Raw genomic sequence first — 19593 nt, forward strand, 5'->3', positions numbered from 1 at the left:
ACAGAGTGGTTAAGACGACATTTAGCATGCTTTCCTTCAGTGCTCAGTCGTTTGAGCATGGGAGTCGGGATGTTATGTTGAGGTTGTATAGGATATTGGTGTGGCCTTTTCTGGACTACTGCATCCAGCTCTGGTCACCCTGTTAAGGAAAGATATTATTAAGCTGAAGAAGGTTCAGAAAAGATGTTGCTGGGAATGAAGGAGTGAAGTTATAAGGATAGGATGGTACTTTTTTCATTGGAATGTACATGATTGAGGGATGACCTTACAGAGGTTTATAAAGTGAGAGGTGAATGACATATCTTTCCCTAGGATGGGGGATTTCAAGACTAGGGGGCATATTTTTAAGGTGAGATGAGAAAGATTTTAAAAAGACAAAAGGGACAATGTTTTTACACAGATAGTGGTGCATATGTGGAATGAACTTCCAGAGGAATTCGTGGATGTAGGCACATTTACAACATTTAAAAGATGTTTGGATAAGTACACAAATAGGAAAGTTTTGGAGAGATATGGGCCAGGAGCATGCACTTTTAATTTGGGATTATGGTCAGCATGGACTGGTTGGTCCAAAGGGTTTGTTTCTATGCTGTAAAACCCCAATTCTAAAAGCAAGAGCTGTTCCAAAGACCACTAACTTAATTGAGATAAGAATATATGATGAACTTTATTGTTTCAATTTTCTGGTTCTATATTGTATGTTTTGGTCTATTTTCTTTGTTTTAAGATGGCACTGGGGAGCAATGACACTAAACAACACTTTTCACTGTATTTGTGACAATAAATCAAATCAATAAAGGTCTTGCAACTTGCTTCTGGTCCTCCTCTTCGTAATGTCTCTAATTCCATTCTCTGGTATAATCCCATAGACGTTTGCACTCATTTTTAATGCAAGATATTACCTTTAATCCTCTTTTAATGACAGCACTTAAACTAAAGAGACAACAAAAATAAGTTTGTCCAGGATAGTGTAAATTGTCTTAGATCCATCAGCAAAGTATGAGCCAACATTGCACGAACATCACAACAGAGACATCACTGTTGAGTCTTGCTCAGAGGCTGTTCAGATCAGCATCCATTGCTTGCTCCAACACACGGTTTCTGCTGATCTTTCAAAGAACCTTTCTGGTTTTTTCTTTGTAAATTATCTTGGGAGTTCCACTGATGTTTTATTACAGAATAAAGACAACACCACCTTGTCAAGGACAGAGAAAATGACTGGGTAAGCATGGCTCATGGCAGGTTTGAATCTAAATTCGGAGAAAGAGAAGACTGCAGATGCTGGAGAAGTCAGAATCGAAAAGGGTGACACTGGAAAAGCACAGCAGGTCAGGCAGCATGCAAGGAGAGGAGAATCAGTATTTCGGCATAAACCTGATGAAGGGCTAACACCCAAATTTGACTCTCCTGCTCCTTGGATGCTGCCTGACCTGCTGTGCTTTTCCAGTGCCATCCTTTTTGACTCTTCAGTCTATATTAACATATGAAAAGAAATAAACTACAGTTCACCTGGACTGTTGTATGTATGGATATTTCCAAATCTTATTAAGGTTTTACTGGACTGTTATCTTTGAGATATGCAGTTAAGAAGTAGGTACAGCCTCATAATTGTTACGAAAATCTTTATTGGTGACAAAAGTAGTTACATTGCAAATGGTCTACAATTCTTATTTTCATAATGACATTAAATGTCTCTAATTCCTTTGACTTCAGTAATATTAACAGAAAGATGTAGAATTAAATAGGGAAGGTTGCAAACAGTAAAAGATACTATTCAACCACTGTTTTCACTTTATCAATTTAGTCATATAATCTAAATCTCTTTTTCACTTCACGAATGATCAATTATTCCAGTTCCTTTGCTTGTGACATTGATGATTTTAAGATGAGAATCAGTAACAATTCAGGGTTCAGTGGCCATGTTTTGAATAAAGAAGTCATTACATCAGTTAGCACACTTGAAAGGAGCATGCAGCTAATCCCAGCAAGTTCCATCCTCTACACAGCACTAACTTACATTTTTGCAGTGATTTTCTGCAACATGCTTATTTAAAAGTGCTATTAAAGTCCACTCTGCAAATACATTTCAGTTCTGTCATTGACAGAAACTCGTGCAACAGATCAAAGATATAAACAGAAAATGACTTAAAATCTTTGTTACAAAAAAGATACATAATTTCAGGAAGTCAACTTGAATCTTGAGGAATGATTAATGTATTGGACATTTCAATAAGAAAGCATGCTGTGATTGATCATCCACTGCTATAGATATTTTGGGAAAGTAAATTATTTCTTTAAATATTATGCAGTTTAATTATGAAATGAAAACAGGATTAAAGGCACATACACCCTTAAATGTAAATAAAAATTTATTTGCTAACAGGTTAAAACTGACAATCTAACTACTTCAATAAAATAGCATTTAAAATTAAACACTCACTGTACAACTGTAGAATTACAGAACAAAAACTACATCATGAACCTGATGTATTTACAACATTAGCAAAACAATGGTTATTAGCATTATACACAAAAATGGCTTTGTCAAATTTTATTAAGTCACTGGATGGAAGTGCACCTCTTCCTTGCAGACCTTTTGATAAAGAAAGTATTGCACTGGTCATGACAGAAACTGTTACAAGGGCTTGGTCCCTTCATCTAAAATCAAGAGAATTGATTGTCTTAGTTTTACAGATCTGTGAATTGATATCTCCCAAAGAAGAGGTGCAATCTAGGACTTGAAACATAGAATCTAGAAACATAATTGTGTTAATGTTCCTGAATGTTTAAAACAAGTAATTGCATCATACCAGTAAACAGAGATGAGACAAAAGTCAGAATAACTATGTACCGCTCTCTGTGCAGAACTAAGCATTTTATATTGAGTATGTAATTGTACGTAAAGTTTTTTATTAACAGCAAGTTTAGTTATGACATACATTTACTAATTGAGATCCAAATTCAGTGGATTCATTTTCTACTGAATTTAATCATCATATTAATACTTGACTTAAATACAGGCTGAGCAGACACACTTGAAATCACATGAAGCTGCTAAAATATTCACTTTGATCAAGATGAAATTTTAAATATTGTCTGGTCCAATTTCAAATTTTCCTTTAATTTGGAATTTTAGTCTGGTACATGGTGAGTTAAGAAAACAATTATTTTTAAGCTGCAATGAATCAATATTGTGTAATGTAGGAAAAATGATTTGGGAGCCAGTTAAAAATGCTTATTATTTCTTAATCAAGTTATTCATTGTGCAAAGAAAATGTTCCACACAATGCCTAGGCTGAATCTATAAAAGCTGGGCGAACAAGGGGAAAAGAAAAGTGTCTTGATTGCAATCCAGTGGCCTCTGGTGGAAAATTTGCCAGTGTGGAGCTTGGCTTAAGACAGACTCAACTATGAGAACTTCTGCCAAAAATCCACATCTCACCTAAGAAATGAACACTTTTAGGAAATGAGATTTGGGTGACAACTTATGTGCTCATATCCAGTTAGCACCTTCAGGAGAAAAAGAATATTGGGTGAGGATGATTAAAGAAGAATTTTTGAAAACTACTGCATTTTCATGGTATTCATCACATAAATTCAGTCACACTAAGGTATCAAGGTAATACTGTATCTACTCAAGTAAAAGTCTGGAATTTTCCAAATATCTTGTTTAAAAGTTCACCCTGGTTCTTCACAGACAACAGGCCAATATTTGTGAGTCAAGGTACTATCCTGTACATAAATGTTACGATGAGGAAATGGATTTTTTTTAATGCTTATTGTACGTTTTGATGTACAATTCACACCAAATTGGCATGAAAATTTAAGATGCATCAGGCCAGAGTCAGGTGACAACTTCCCTTTCTGTGCAGCTCAGCTAAGCTCAGTTCCCTGTAGCACTCATGGAATACAGTCAGATTACTGTAACTGTTTTATTTTTCTTTATTCAAATAGAGATCATTTGGGCTTCTGCTAATGATGCAATATTTTGGACTGTAGCATGAATTTCAGCCCCACAAAAGTAGTATCCATGTAATAGTCGAGCCCATAAATTTAATCTTAAAAATTAGTCTAACAAATTTGACATTCACATGCGTACACACGGTATATCCATTAAAATTCTGTAGGGTATAGGACTAAATTACTATCAGTTTGCACCAAAATAACACAGAGAATATCAAAGACGGTTTAAATCTAGGACTGAAAGGAAGCAAAGCCTTTCTGCTGATGAAAGGAATTAAGACTTTTCATGTGTTTGGCTCAACTGAACTAAGTATCGTGTGCATTGCACAAAGGTTAAGTCACATATTTCTCAATTAAATTACAAAATATACTACTTTAGTGAACATGGAGAAGATGATTAATTGAGTGATGCAATGCTCAGTTCTCTGGACTACAGACAGTACAGGAAATGACCGGATCAGAAATCATGAAATGTTAGGAAAATGAGTCTGAATTGGAATTAAATCAAATGCAGTTTTTCTTTTTCACTTTGCTTTTATCATCTGCCTCAATTCTAACCCAAGTTATTATAATTCACAATTTAAATCATATGTACAAATAAGTAAAGCATTTGCTCAGCCGGTAAAATGGTCAAGTTAACTCTTGAAACAATTATATGAGAAGACATTTTACATTTAAAAGAAAATAGGTTATGACGATAGAATATTTACCATGTTAATACTGAACAAAATTTCAACCTAGCAAAGCAGGTGAATTTCAGGAGCTTATAATTCTAGCTTTAAGGCACTAGAAATGGGCTTCGAAATTTAAGCAATTAACCTTTTGCCCTGAGACAACTGCTTCAACACTTATCTATTGTGCAAATAAACAGAATTTTTAAAAAAAGTTAATTCTAAAACCATAAGTCTCACAAAATAATCTCTTGCTATTTGTGACATAAAACAGAACAACAATTAGCTCAGATTAGATAGTCTTCAAATAATTCTACCCATGATATTAGCAATTTCAAACTGAAAACTTTGAGATGTGCAGAAGTTAAAATAATGTGGTCCATAATCTGTCTTTTTCTTTGTTACATGTCTGTTCGACTCCAGTTTGTCCCTTATTTATCCAGGTCAATAGATTTTGAGTCACTTGGTATTGTGACAGAAGAATTTTGAATTAAGTACTGAAATTAGATGTAAACATAAACTTTCATGACTGCAACCGTAGGGAATGTTCAGTCATCTGTTGTTATAATTTCAAGAAAAACGCAAATGAATTAATGTTGGACATTCGCCTATTGATACTCAATTAAAACAAAAAGTAGATTGAAATACTGCCAGTCATAACAATAAAGCTAGTTATGACAAAAATAGAGCCATCAGAAATAGTCACATTTACTGGCATCATTTGTAGGCTTTGAAACAGGATCCTGCAAGAATAAGGCAAAACATACAAAACAGGCCGGGGAGCTTTGACAAATTTGAGGTGGTTTAGATTTTAAAGTAATGCTATCCTAAAATGTCAACAGGTTAGTTTTCATTTGAACTCAGCTTGTGTTGATAATAGCTGGTTTTAGTAAGTAAGTGGAACATTGAATTATTGATTCAACAGAACAAACACAATCCGGGCAATTCCAGTAGACCACATTCAATTATGCTGTCTTAGAAGCAACACAAAAAGCATAATAGCAAAGGGTACACTATAATTAAGGGGATCCTTACATTGTTTGTTCATTTAAAAATGACTCATTATAGTACGTTATATCAGATGCTCTGGTTAAGCAGAATGATGACAGCCTCTGTAGCTACACAACATAGTTACATGTACAGTACCATAGATAGTCTCATGAGTATATTATATAATGTGTACTTTATATAAAAAAATAGCTGGAGATTCTCTGCTATCTTAATAACCTAATTGTATACCACCTTACTTCTCTTACAGTCATTTATGTCCAATGCCGTTAGTATCTAAAAACGGTTGGTGCATAGTCTTTAGCTTGAGATGCATATGTAAATCAGTAGAATTCCAATGCTGTCAAAAATATGTGCTTGAACCCTCACTACACTGGCATAAGCCAGTCACCAAGATCCAAAGATTCTATGCATGATGAGGTACGCAAATACAAAGATTCTTAATTTTATAGCGCTTCCATAAGTTATTACAATACATCCAAATATTGATGCAGGTTGGGATAGTTGACTATCACTGTGCTATTAATGGAAATATCGCAAAACAACAGCTCTGTCTCTGTGCAGCTTTCTGTACATACATAGACACTTTACAGTTTTACTGTAACAAAAAACAGACACAACATAATTGTACAATGTCTAACAGCTCTAGCTCTCTGGGAAGTCTTGGAAAGTGTTTACAAGAGGAGTTACTTTCATATGTCTCCATCGGAAGGTGGTTGACAGAGCCGGTATAACCTATGATGAAATAACAGGGATTAGTAACAAAGTGCACTTTCAAATCTACAATCAACTTTATTCTCTGATGAAGAAGAGCAACAACAGCAATACATTCTTTCAATTCAGAGATAAGCACAGTGCAAGGAGAGAAGGTCTTCAGGTTTATAGACCTACAGAACAACTGGTTATGCTACTCGGATTATAAACACGTGACACTGAATTGGACAGATTTGAGATTGCTCCATGGTAGAGTTTTGCACTGTTTAATTGAATCAGGTCCTACCTCAGGCTTATAAATGCTAAAAGCAAAGCCAAATACTGATATGTATATCAAATCAAACAATGGTCACAAGTAAAGAGAATAGCATTCAGCCTGTCGTATCTGTGCTGGCCCTTGAAGGAACAACGCAATTAATTCAATTTCTCTGCTTCTGTGCTGTAATTCTGCAATTTTGTTCTTACCCAGTTAATGATCTAATTGCACTTTGAATATCTCAACCGATCCTGCTTCCACCACACTCTTAGTAGGCCTTACATTCCAAGTCCCAAGCACTGTGTGAAAATGTTTTTCTTTAGATTGTATTGCTCCTTTGGCTATTACCCTGAATCTGTGCCCTCGGGTTCTCAATCCTTCTCCCAATGGGAACCGTATCTCGAACAAGTCTTCTATTAGCTTCCTCTTCTCTAAAGAGAACAGCCCTAATTTCCCCAACCTTTTGACCAGTTGCAGTTCCTCAACTTTGGTAATATTCTTGTGATTTTTTTTTAAAGCACTATCTTGAATATCTTCACAACCCACGTATGGTGCAACAATCCAGTTGATATCAAATTAACAGTTTACTACAAATTCCTTGCTTTTGTATTCTGTGACTCTACTGATAGCACCTGCTCATTTAATCTGTTCTAATATCGTCAATAATTTATGTAGAAAAGTACGCAGGTCCTTTTGCTCCAGCATCCCATGCAGAACTGAACCTTACACTTTGTATTGCTTCTTTATATTTTTCCTACTGAAATTAATCATTTCACAATGTTTTGCATGAAATTCTATCTACTTCTTTACTGCCACATATAGCCTCTGAAATGAAAAATGGAAGTGTGGAAAAAACTCAGCAGGTCTGGCAGCATCCTTGAAGACAGAAACAGAGATATTGTTTCAAACCCTCATTCTGCTTCTTTCCCCACACATGCTGCTAGACCTGTTGCATTCCTCCAGAACTTTTTATTTTAATTTTGCTTTTATGTTCCTTTGAAATTCTACACTACCTTCCTAATTCACAATATCATTGAGTTTCATATCTGCAAAATTTAAATTTGTGCCTTATACACAAAGGTCTAGTCTATTAATAACAAAGTCTAGGGGTTTGAACATTAATCCCCAGGAAACTTTAGTATAAACCATTCTCCAGGTCAAAAAAGAACTAGTCATCACACCCCAGTTTCCTGTGACTCAATTCCAATTTCATATCCATATTTCTACTGTCCTTTTTCTAAACATGAGTTCTAACTTTTGTTCACAAAGCTGTTGTACTCTAACATGACCTTCTAGAATACCATTTCATTAAAAGCATTTACCCTCATTAACCTTTCCCTTACCTCATCAAAAAACTTAAGCAAGTTAATTAAACATAATTCACCCTTAACAAATCCATGCTGAATGTTCCTTAATTAACCAGATTTGCCCAAATGATGATTAATTTTATCTTAAATTATCATTGCTTAGAGCTTCCCTACCTTGAAGGTTAAATTGATTAAGTGGAATTGCTGGGTTTATCTTTATACCCTTTTTGAACAAGAGCAACATTTACAATTCTCCAGTCCTTAAGACAATCAGAAATAGGAGCCGAATTAGGCCATTTGGCCCGTCATGGCTGCAGTATTTCTCAACCCATTCTCCTGCCCTCTCCCTGGAACGATTGATCTCTTCACTAATCAAGGATTTATCTATCTCTGTCTTAAATGCAATCTCAATGGTTTGTACTCCACAGTCTTCTGTGTCAATAAGTTCCACAGATTCATCATTTTCTGGCTGAAGAAATTCCTTCTACCTCAGTTCTAAAGGGTCATCCCTTCACTCTGGGGCTATGTCCTCAGGTTCTACTTTCCCTGACTAGTGGAAATATCCTCTCCAGATCCACTCTATTCAGGCCTCTCAGTATTCTGTAAATTTCAATCAGATTCCCCCTCATCCTTCTAAACTCCATTGAGTACAGTCCCAGGGTCTCAACAGCTTCTCATTTGACAAGCAATTCATCTCCAGGATCATTCTTATAAACCTTCTCTGGACCCCTTCAAATGTCAGCACAACCTATCTTAGATACAGGGTCTAGAATTGCTCACAATATTCCAAATCTAGCCTGACCGGGGCCTGATACAGCCTCAGCAGTACACCTCTACTCTTGGATTCTAGCCCTCTTGAAATGAATGCTGATGTTGCATTTTCTTTCATAGCTGCCAGTTGAACTAGGACTCCCAAGTCCCTTTGTGCTTTAGATTTCCAAATCCTTTACCAACAGAGGGTCACCAATGTCTCTATTCTTCCTACTAAAGTGCATAAGTCACAATTTCCCACATTGTATTCCATCTGTCATTTCTTTGCTCACTTTCCTAGCCTGTCAAATTCCTTCTGTAGTTTCCCTGCCTCACCATCTTTCTTTGTGTCATCTGCAAATCTGCCCTCAGTTCCTCTGGCACCAGCCCTGAATTCAAGGCAAATTAGATAGTTATGGTCAATGCCTATGTAATTTTAATTCACATTTCTCTCAATATCCTTGGATCCATCTCATCCAGTCTTAGAACTTTATTAACCTTTAGGACAGACTAATCCAATTCCATTTCCTTAACTTCAAAACTCCTAGTGTTTGAATTACCACCAACTTGGCCTGGGCAACATCTTGGTAGAGACAGATGCAAAATATTCATGTCATACCCCAGTCTCTTCTCAAGTTCCATGCCTAAATTTCATTTTTAGTTCCTACTTGGCTCCATTCTCCTTTACTATTTATGCAATGACAGAATACAGTACATGAAAATTCCCTTTTATAATAGCTGTCGGCTTCTTCTCATATTCGTTCATCGTCTATCTTGCTTGGTTTTTCAATTCTTCTCGAAACTTGTCACTTTCAACCTGGCTCTTAATTGTATGATCAACTTGATAGCTGTTATAGGCATACTTTCTCTGCATCATGTTAGTCTTGATTTGTTTTGCCATCCATGGAACACTGGATTTGTCCCAGCTTTCCACTTATTGGGAAAATGCCTTGATGAGTGTTGAATTTTCCCTTCATTAAAGCCCAGTCCATTGTTTAGTTACAGTTTTGCTTGCTTATTTTTGATACCAGTTTACCTGGGTCAGATCTATTCTTAACCCCACTGAAGTTTGCCTTTTCCTAGTTAACTGTTATTTTGGATTATTCCTTTCTTTTTCCAAATCCAACTTCATGTTGCAATGATCACTGTCCCCTCAAGATTCCCATACTAACAGGTAATCCACTTGGTCCCTCTTATTCCCAAGTAGGTCCCAGCAGTGTGTCCTTTTTCATTAGATTGGGTAACATATGGCAAACTTTGTTTTAACCGGCAGCACTGTTAATAAACTGGCAAAAATTACATACAGTAAATCCTTGGAATCTGCGAAATCATAAATTTACCTATCCATGCCAAAAACATAAGTACCAACAAAAATCAACATTTGTGGAAAAAATTTGCATATCCTCAATTTTTAACCTTTTTTTAAACAAACACTGCACTCGTGAATTTCATCATTCATGGGGTGTTTAGGAACAGATCCCTAGCAGATACAGAGGAATACCTATCTTAAATACCGTGCTCTACCACAATGTCTGAGTACGTATGCTGTAAATGAAGTAGAATAGTAATGTTCTATACCCCCCGCATTATGTTTCCACTACTTGCTGTGTGACTTAGCATTGATTTTAGGTGTGTTGATGAGTTTTTACAAAGCCCTTTTGAGGAATGTTTATGCTTGATTGGGGTTTACTGTGGTTAAGTGGACCTCTTGGCTATCCAAACTATTTGATCAACTGGCAGACTCCTGGTCCCATAGGTGACAGTTAATAAAATATTTGCTGTTCAACAACAGAAACTTTTCCTGAACACACTCTTGGCCCTCTCTGACCTTTTCACTACTGATATCCCAATTTATATTCAGAAAACTAAAGCTCCCCAGTATAACTACTATATAATTCTTTGTCTTTTAAAAATAACCATTTCTCTATTAGATCACTTATCGCTTGTATTCATCCAGTTCCCTTTGTGATCCACTACATAGCAAAACCACCCATGGTCTCGCTTCAGATTGCACTCCCCAGATGAACTATCACTTTCAATGGTATTTGAAACTGAATACTGGTTGAAGACTCTGGGGACCCCTGAACTCCGCTCTATTTCCCATTGACTGACTGAATGACACCCATTCTCTCTTTCCCAGCATAGCCTATCAGGTGACCACATCAACACATGGCCTATCCACAAAGCTCGATAGGATCTTTAGCACAGGAAAACACCCAAAGACACTTCAGAGGGTATTATCAAACACAGATACGTTTAAGTTCATTAGGAGAGAGATTGCCAACAGCTTTGCCAGGGGTAGATTTTTAAGCAGGGTCTTGAAAAGAAAATGAAGCCTGAAAGAACAATTTCAGCGCTTGGGATCAAATCAGCTGAAAAAACAGCCACCAACACTGGTCTGATTAAAAATTGGGAATATGTAAGAGGTCAGAGTTAGAGGATCACAGAGATATCAGGAGGGTTACAGATCGAGAAGGATGATGCCATAGAAGGATTTGAAATCAAGCATGAGAATTTTGAAAGTACGATACTATTGGACTAGAAGCCAATGTAGGTCAGCGAGCACAAGGGTGATGATAGGTGAACAGAAGTTGGTGAGCACACGACGGTTGGAGGAAGAACGCCTCATCTTCCGCCTGGGAACCCTCCAACCACAAGGGATGAACTCGGATTTCTCCAGTTTCCTCATTTCCCCTCCCCCCACCTTGTCTCAGTCGGTTCCCTCAACTCAGCACCGCCCTCCTAACCTGCAATCTTCTTCCTAACCTCTCCGCCCCCACCCCACTCCGGCCTATCACCCTCACCTTGACCTCCTTCCACCTATCACATCTCCATCACCCCTCCCCCAAGTCCCTCCTCCCTACCTTTTATCTTAACCTGCCTGCCACCCTCTCCTCATTCCTGATGAAGGGCTTATGCCCGAAATGTCGAATTTCCTATTCCTTGGATGCTGCCTGACCTGCTGTGCTTTAACCAGCAACGCATTTTCAACTGTGATCTCCAGCATCTGCAGACCTCATTTTTTACCAGAAGTTGGTGAGAGTTAAGATGAATTTTGATGGGGCTCAAGATTATAAAGGATGGAAGATAGGAGGCTGGCTGAGAGAATATTGGAATAGTCAAGGGATGAAGGAAGATTTCAAGATGTGCACACAAGTGGACAGAATTGGGAAATCTCGTGAGATAAAGAATGCTATAGTTCGCAGCTCAACTGCAACAGATGGGTTGGAATGGGGTCAGTAAGGTAGAGGTGGATGTTGTTGGTATACACAAAGAGCCTAATGTTGTATCTTTGGATGATGTCACAGAATGGCAGCATGTGTACAATGAAAACAAGCAAATAAGCTTGGTGGAACCTGCATTAGTAGTGCAGAAGCTGTAAGAAACAAGTAATTCTGTGGCTATAACATGACAGAAAAGGATGGAAATAGGTGAAGTAGTCCAATTCAATTACACCATGAAAAGAAACATTGGAAGAGGGTGGTGTGATCAACCATATAAGAGGCTGCCAGTAGCTAGAGGAGGAGTGGGATACTTAGCTACAGTCATAGTCAGGGGGATTTTATGTGTAGGCGTAATAAGGGTTGTTTATTTCAATGTTGTGATCAGGTTGGAAACCTAATTAGATGGGTCTGTGCGGGGGGTCGCAGCCAAAACTAACATTGCACCAGCTGTAACAGGCCTTAAACTGACAGACAATGCCATGTTCAAGATCGAGACAGAGAAAAACATAACTACACTTAAAAGCACTGAGGTTGGTGAAATGTTTTACATTCCTAATATTGGCCTGGATGGGATTCTGAAAGTGTTGCTGGCTGAACTAGAAGGAACCACTTGTGCAAACTCTCAGATCCGACATAAGATATTACAAGCAAACACATTTATAACTTGCCTTGGTACAAGTTGTGGCATCTGATCCATTACTTTCAAATTTTTGGCTGAATTCTCAACCCTCGCACCCTGTAGAAAGAAAAGAATCCATTGTTCTGAAGTAAGGGCAACTGGGCTGCACACTGAAGACAACAGTTTTAAACTATTCAACACATGCCTTGAGATCCATTTAATTGGTCTTTAAGGAGCTTACCTGTTTTCTCATAATGTCTGTTGCCTGCATGATACATCTAGGTAAGAGTCCATGACTACGAGCCAAAATAACTGCTTGCTCCAGGGTCACACTTAAAGTACTCCTGAATAAAATTAAAATATCAAGACAATAACATCCCCTGTGGATTTTCCATCATAAAGGCAAAACATCTTCAGCATCATTTGCTCAGATCAGGAGGAAACAAAACAGCTGATTGATATTACAAACTCCTATAGAAGAATGAAAGCCATGTTTCTCTGAAGCAAATTCATGAATATACCAAATTAATTTCCCAAGATTATGATGTTGGCCCCACGGATAGGAAAAGTAAAATTATATCCTGTTCTCTTTTATGTTCAAAAATGTGATTTTTTTTAGTTTTACATCTGGAAACTTTGATTTTACTTCATGGGGTAAGACGAAGTAAAGACATTTATTATTGTTTGGTCAAAGTGGTAAAACTTATTGGTGTATTTCAGGAAAGTCAGGTTTTTTGGAAAGAGGTTTTCACCTTGTACCTATCAAGTCATTTTGCAAGATTCAAGGGGAAAACCGACATTTATACCATGTGAGAGGACGGTGCTGATCGGTAGAGACATTGACAGTTAACAGCCAGGCTTTGTTTAAATTTTAAAGCAGACAGGGTGACTGACTGATGAAGTCACAATCTGAGAAACGAACAAACGAAAGGCTGTCACCCATTTTGTTGAGTTGAAACAAACACACTGGAGTACATGTTCTTTCTGTTGCAGAAAATAACAGGGCCATGTATATTAACACATGCAATGTCCAGTACATGCAGTGTCTTCTCATCCAATATAAATGTTGGTTTATCCCTTGAATTGATATTTTTGCAAAACATCCTGATCAGTGCAAGACAAAAAATATTGGCAAAATGTGTCCTTCCTCAGCAAACTCATATTCTGTACTACCAAAAGCAGTACAGCTTCAGGAGTTGACAATTATTGACAGTACAAAAAGGCTGAAGATAGTTTAAGTAACAAGTTGCTGAATCTCGGGTTGCTCTAGTACATGAAATAAATCAAATTCAACTATGTGGGTGGCCCAGTGTGAGACTAAAGCACTAGGGAATTGCTACTTCAAAAATGAGAAATTGCGACTAAAATACAATAGGATAGTGCACTACTGATGTTTGGTTTAGCATGAGAAACCAGTTTAATGTTTACATAAGATCCATGGTCTCTTAAACAAAGCTAATCAACACCAAAATTTATCTTGCAAAAAGAGAACATTGATCTTTTAAAATTAACTAAATTTTGAGATTGTACAGTAATGATGAAAGAAAAAGTAGCAAGATGTTAGAACACAGAATTAAATAGATTTTGCATTGCAAGTAAAACTTGACTGAGTGGCTCATGTTCTCAGAATATTCAATTAATAAGGCCAATAGATAATTTAAATGCAAGAGGTTCAGATTTGGATGATATACTTTGCTGTACCAATGACAGATGTTATCTGCTGGCTTCAGTATACTTCTAGCTAATAGAAATATAATAAATTGCCCTTTAATGATTCAAAAGACAGGTAATGGAAGATTCCACTATTGTGCTAAATATATACTAAACAACAAAATATACAGCAACATGCATGTAAACAGAATATCTTAAATATTTTGTTCCAATTAATTAATTATTTTTGAAATACAATCACTCAAGTAGGCAAATGGAGTAGCTCCTAACTTCTCACAAACAGCAAGGCAATAACTAACTGGATAATCCTTTTGAAAAGAAAAGCTTTGGTTGAGGGATATGTGTTGATCAGACACAGAACTACTTTGTTTATCTTTTAACACCATTTTAAACAGACAGATAGGGCATCAGTCTAACAGCCAAACTGGTGTTTTAGAAAATAGAGCGCTCTCATTAAAGTTTTACAACAATCCACTTTCTAACACGAACTTACACCCAAATCCAGAACTACATTCACAGTCTCCAATGCAACCAACAGCTGGTGTTTGATTTGCACTAGTCTGTCAATGATAAAAGGGCACTACTTCACTTTTTTCCCACAAATTCATATTCACCACATCAATGACCATCTAAGATTGTCAAAACTTGCAGCATTTAAAGTGCTGCGAATCCCGGGACTCAACTTTACAATGCTTGGATTCTCCAATAAAATCCTGTTATAACTTACAGAGTCTGCTGATCAATTACAAGTGAGGCTATTTGTATTCCTGGCTAGATTTCACAACACAGGCAACAAAATACCAGCAGCACATTAACAGCTGTAAGTGTATTTCAGTTTGCTGTCGAAGAGTGTGGTGCTGGAAAAACACAGCTAGTCAGGCAGCATCCAAGGAGCAGGAGTATTGATGTTTCAGGCATAAGCCCTTCATCAGGAATGCTTCCTGGTGCCTCCTTCATCAGCATTTCTGATGGAGGGCTTATGCCTGAAACATCAATTCTCCTGTTCCTTGGATGCTGCCTGACCTGCTGTGCTTTTCCAGCACCACACTCTGACTCTGTTCTCCAGCATCTGCAGTCCTCACTTTCTCCTGTTTCAGTTTACTGCCTTCTAACCTTTTTCAGTAGTACTGGGAGTAACAATTTATTTAGAATGTGTTACACATCATTGAGCTAATATTATAAAACTAATGATAAAATCTGGATTACCATGATAGCAGAGTGAGTGAATCCAAGATTTATGCAAAACTTTAATGAGAGCTCTTTAAGTTCTAAATGAATAATCGTACTATAAACATTCAACATTACCAGCTACATCATCATATTCTGATAATGGTACGGTAAAATTTCCATAACATTTCAAGAGTGCACAGCAAAGTCACTGCACTGTTTAACAGAAAAGACAGATAAGTGACAGCTTTGATTTACCTTTGTATACCAGTGCTGCACATAACAATCTGACAAGCTCCAAGCCTGTTGCAAAGCTCAGAAGATATCGGCAAGACTGCAATCCCGGAAGCATTATTGCTTGAGTTCACTGTGGATGTTGAATGTTTTGGGCCTATGTACAACTCCATCAATCGCCGAAGTTCTTCCAGTGCATTGAGAGGACGTAACAGCTATGAGGTTTGAAATGAAATGTGTTAGGTAGGATTCTGGTTTGTGTCAAGCTTGTAGATACAAGCAATGTCATTGTACTTTATGAAGTAGCTAAACCCTCTTCTCAATTTATTTTCTTGGCTGGGATTTTTTCTATTGTAATATTAAAACACAGTAATCTATACAGAGTTAGATATCACTCAGCGTACATATTCATTTTGCTTCAACAAAAATAACTGAACGACAACATTGAATTTAAGAGCAGCATTCAGTCCAATGTGTGTGTGCTGGTGTTATTGTTCCATACAATTCTCCCTGCACACTATCATCAAATTTGCTTATTCTGTGCATCCTCATGGAAACATAGAAAATAGGAGCATGAGAAAGTTATTCTTCCTTCAAGCCTGCTCTGCCATTTAACGTGAACACTTCTGGTCATCCAACTCAGCACTCTGTTTTCCCTTTCTTGAAGGCATTCAATGCCTTTGCCTCTAGCATGTACTTAGCAAAAAGATACTTTAAGCAACATTAGCTTTTCATTATACCCCTTAAAATGTAAAATGCGAGTCAAACATAGTTGCTAGATGACCATGCAAAATTGAGAAAAAAAACTCATGACATACATAACTGCAGAATTTGGCATGAATGAGTAAGACACAGTAAGATTTACAACTGGTTTCTGCTTACATTGATGACAGTGACTTTTAATTGCTTGACAATGCTAATAAATCTGCTTTTCCAAATACATATTATTCAAAGTCATAAGAAGTGTTCAGTTCAGAATATGACAAAGGTTTCTTTAGACTTCCGGACACACCTTACCTGGTTTATCTTTACAGCTGTAGTCGAAGAATCAGAAGGTAAATTAGACCGTTCTAGATAGAAAGCCCTATGGAAAGATTTTTAAAGAAATAAAATTTGCTTCAAATTATGGGTTAGATATATAACTGAGGCCCATTTTAAAATTTACCACAAAATCTTGGGTAGACTTGTCTAAATCTGAGTTGCTTCAAGGGATAATCAACCAAAAAGCATTCCAATTTCTTTTCATTCCAAAAATAATTAACTTACCTGAGTTTTCGATAATAACATTTAACTTTTTCAAGAGAAGCCGAATTGATCAGTTGTTGGAATTCTTCTGCCGATGCATTTTCTGAAGAACATCTGTTCTCAAGAGCTAGAGAGAAAAATATCGTTACTACTATGTTGGTACAGAACCTTGTTGTGATCATTACAAAAATACTTATTAAAAACTAAAAGCAAGTAATAACTTAGCACACTGTTATAACAGAGTGTAATATTTGAATCATAAATCTGGATTTTCATTTTGTCTTCACTTCCTTAAATGTCTTGATAACTCCAAATTGTTAACAAGTATGAGTTTGCTTTTTAAATTAAGCAATGTTTTCCACAATCTGGAAGTGACCTATTGGTTTGAAATAATACCCTGTATTGTTCATTGCAGTTTAAGCGGTTGGTTCATAAAGAAGCACAGTGCAGAAGATGCAATAAGTTACAAGTGCAACTGATGATCAGAGAAAACATAAATCAGTAGTAAATTTCCAATGACATGAGACATTTAATACAAACAGGTGGGGTTGAGCAACAAGTAAAATGTACCCATTATAAAACAGTTACAGACATATTCAACTGGTAAAAACAGAAAAATTACAATGCAAATTAAAACAAATTTTACCTTGAGTGAAGAGCACGGTGTTTAGCTTTAAACTTCCCCCATTCTGAAACTTCGAAGGCAACTCCATAAAGTTATGATTTTCAAGATAAAAGATAACTTTCAACGCTTGGCGACTTCCATCTATATGGTAAGTGATAGGGTTGTCTGCAAAAATAAAATCAAAGTCAAATTTCAACACCAGTGAAAGATTGCACATTTTAAAATATTTTTCGCTGTTAACCAGTGAAGGAACCTAGGGCTAGGTGACTGTTAAACCTGAGCCCACCAGAAAACTGCAGTTCATTTGGACTAGGATTAAAACAAAGTAAATATTCCTCCAAGTATTGTGGGGGAAAAAAGTACTGGCACTTGGTGGATTTGTGTTAGAAAGCAAAATAATCTCAGACGTTGCTTCTAATGTTAGGAGACAATGTTTTCAAGTAAAAGAAATGGCAAGCCAATCAACTAGTCAGAAACAAAAAAAATGCATAGCCATGTTAAAAACATAAAATTCATTAATATAAACCTTTAGATGACACTCTAAACCACTGAGTTCACAACATCAGAGGCAGCTTGCTCCTGTTTCAGTGCAGCTCATATTTTATCCCCAGTCCCTGAGGATCTAGGGTCAACATAGATGAAATTTTAGAGCGATGGGATTTAACAGCTCAGAAAGAAGCCACTTGGCAAACCATACCTTTAACTGTGTTTACTTTACCCACTGGTTAAATCATCTTATGCTAAATTACAGACTAAAAGACACTGTAAATGATACTTCAAAATACAGTATTAAATCAATATGTAAATCTATCGTCCTGGAATTCTATAAATTGCAGTCTGCTATTGTAGACATGGCTTATGTACATCAATATGAAAAAAAAACCTAATGTACATTAAACAACAACTGCAAAAGCCTGAGTTTACTAAAGTTATAATATTCAGCTCTTTGCAATAGTTTACCCTAACAAGACCTAATTATTTTTCAATAAAAAGGCTGTTGAACAGAGAATTTTTAAATTGATCGGATTCATGATAAAATATTAATCGAAAGCAGCAAAGTAAATGCAATTGCAAAGGTAATAATGTGTTAGCATAATGAAAAGAAACACATTTGATGGAGGATCATTTGAACCACACATTGAGAAAAAGATGAACTGAGTCCTTGGAGTTGAAAGGCAATTTAGTTAAATGAGGGTATGCTGAGGTCAACCAGTGGAAAGAGATTAGGGTGAATTCCCCATGCAATATATTAGCAAGTCTTTAAAACCTTGAGGGAAGGTGATCTCCAACATAGTGTTTTCATCCCAGAATGGAAAGGCCAGCAGCAGCAGACCAACGGAGGATCTTACATACTTATGTGTCACAGGATTGCAGCTTAAATCCCTTTGGAAGCAAACTGTCCATTTAATTGCTAAAATTAGATGTTGTACATATAGATTCATATATCCAGTATCACCATCATTTTTCCATTTCTGGAAGCAATGAGGTCATATTTCAGAAGTGTCTATTTTACAGTACAAATAGGCTTTGAAACTACATTACAAGTAACACAACCCCATGCTGTATGATCAGACTTGCCAAAGTCAGGCTGAGCTTGTTTTTGAAACATCTCACAGCCAGAAGCCATGCAACAGGGTAAATTCAAATCTGTTTATTCAAATTGCTGAAACTGCAGGCATTAAAGCCCTCGTGACTAAAGTAGAGTGACACAGTATATGGAAGCACAGCTTCTCTCATCAAGCAGCTTGAATCATTTCTGCAAACGTTTAAGACGAAATGCATTTTTAAAAATGCTGTAATAAGTGATAATCATAGATCCGCACACATGGCTCTCAAAAAGTAATTTCCCAAGTGGAAAGACTCAATCCCTCAGAAGAAATACAATTTTAATTTTTCTGTTTTTTGACCCCAGGGAAAAGACTTTGCCTATTTACCCTATCCACGCCCCTCATAATTTTAGCTGAAAATGTGTTGCTGGAAATGCGCAGCAGGTCAGGCAGCATCCAAGGAACAGGAAATTCGACGTTTCGGGCATAAGCCCTTCATCAGGATGAAGGGCTTATGCCGGAAACGTCGAATTTCCTGTTCCTTGGATGCTGTCTGACCTGCTGCGCTTTTCCAGCAACACATTTTCAGCTC

General features: G+C 36.9%; 1 protein-coding gene across 2 annotated transcripts in view; it reads right to left on the bottom strand.

Annotated features, from left to right (window-relative positions):
• Positions 1 to 1641: 1641 nt before the first annotated feature.
• The window catches only part of prex1 (phosphatidylinositol-3,4,5-trisphosphate-dependent Rac exchange factor 1), a 223134-nt gene continuing 205182 nt past the window's right edge, over positions 1642 to 19593 (bottom strand). The window contains exons 34-40 of one of the 2 annotated variants that reach the window (XM_060836352.1): positions 17476 to 17619; positions 16851 to 16956; positions 16602 to 16668; positions 15609 to 15799; positions 12754 to 12856; positions 12562 to 12629; positions 1642 to 6377 (exon numbers count right to left, since the gene is read on the bottom strand). In XM_060836352.1, coding sequence (XP_060692335.1) covers positions 6335 to 6377; positions 12562 to 12629; positions 12754 to 12856; positions 15609 to 15799; positions 16602 to 16668; positions 16851 to 16956; positions 17476 to 17619 — 722 coding nt within the window. In that variant the 3' untranslated portion in view covers positions 1642 to 6334. Of the gene's footprint in view, positions 6378 to 12561; positions 12630 to 12753; positions 12857 to 15608; positions 15800 to 16601; positions 16669 to 16850; positions 16957 to 17475; positions 17620 to 19593 lie in introns of those variants that run through there. The other variant, XM_060836353.1, reaches the window with a different exon arrangement.

Source organism: Hemiscyllium ocellatum, chromosome 15 (assembly GCF_020745735.1).
Source record: "Hemiscyllium ocellatum isolate sHemOce1 chromosome 15, sHemOce1.pat.X.cur, whole genome shotgun sequence".
Lineage (NCBI taxonomy): Eukaryota > Metazoa > Chordata > Chondrichthyes > Orectolobiformes > Hemiscylliidae > Hemiscyllium > Hemiscyllium ocellatum.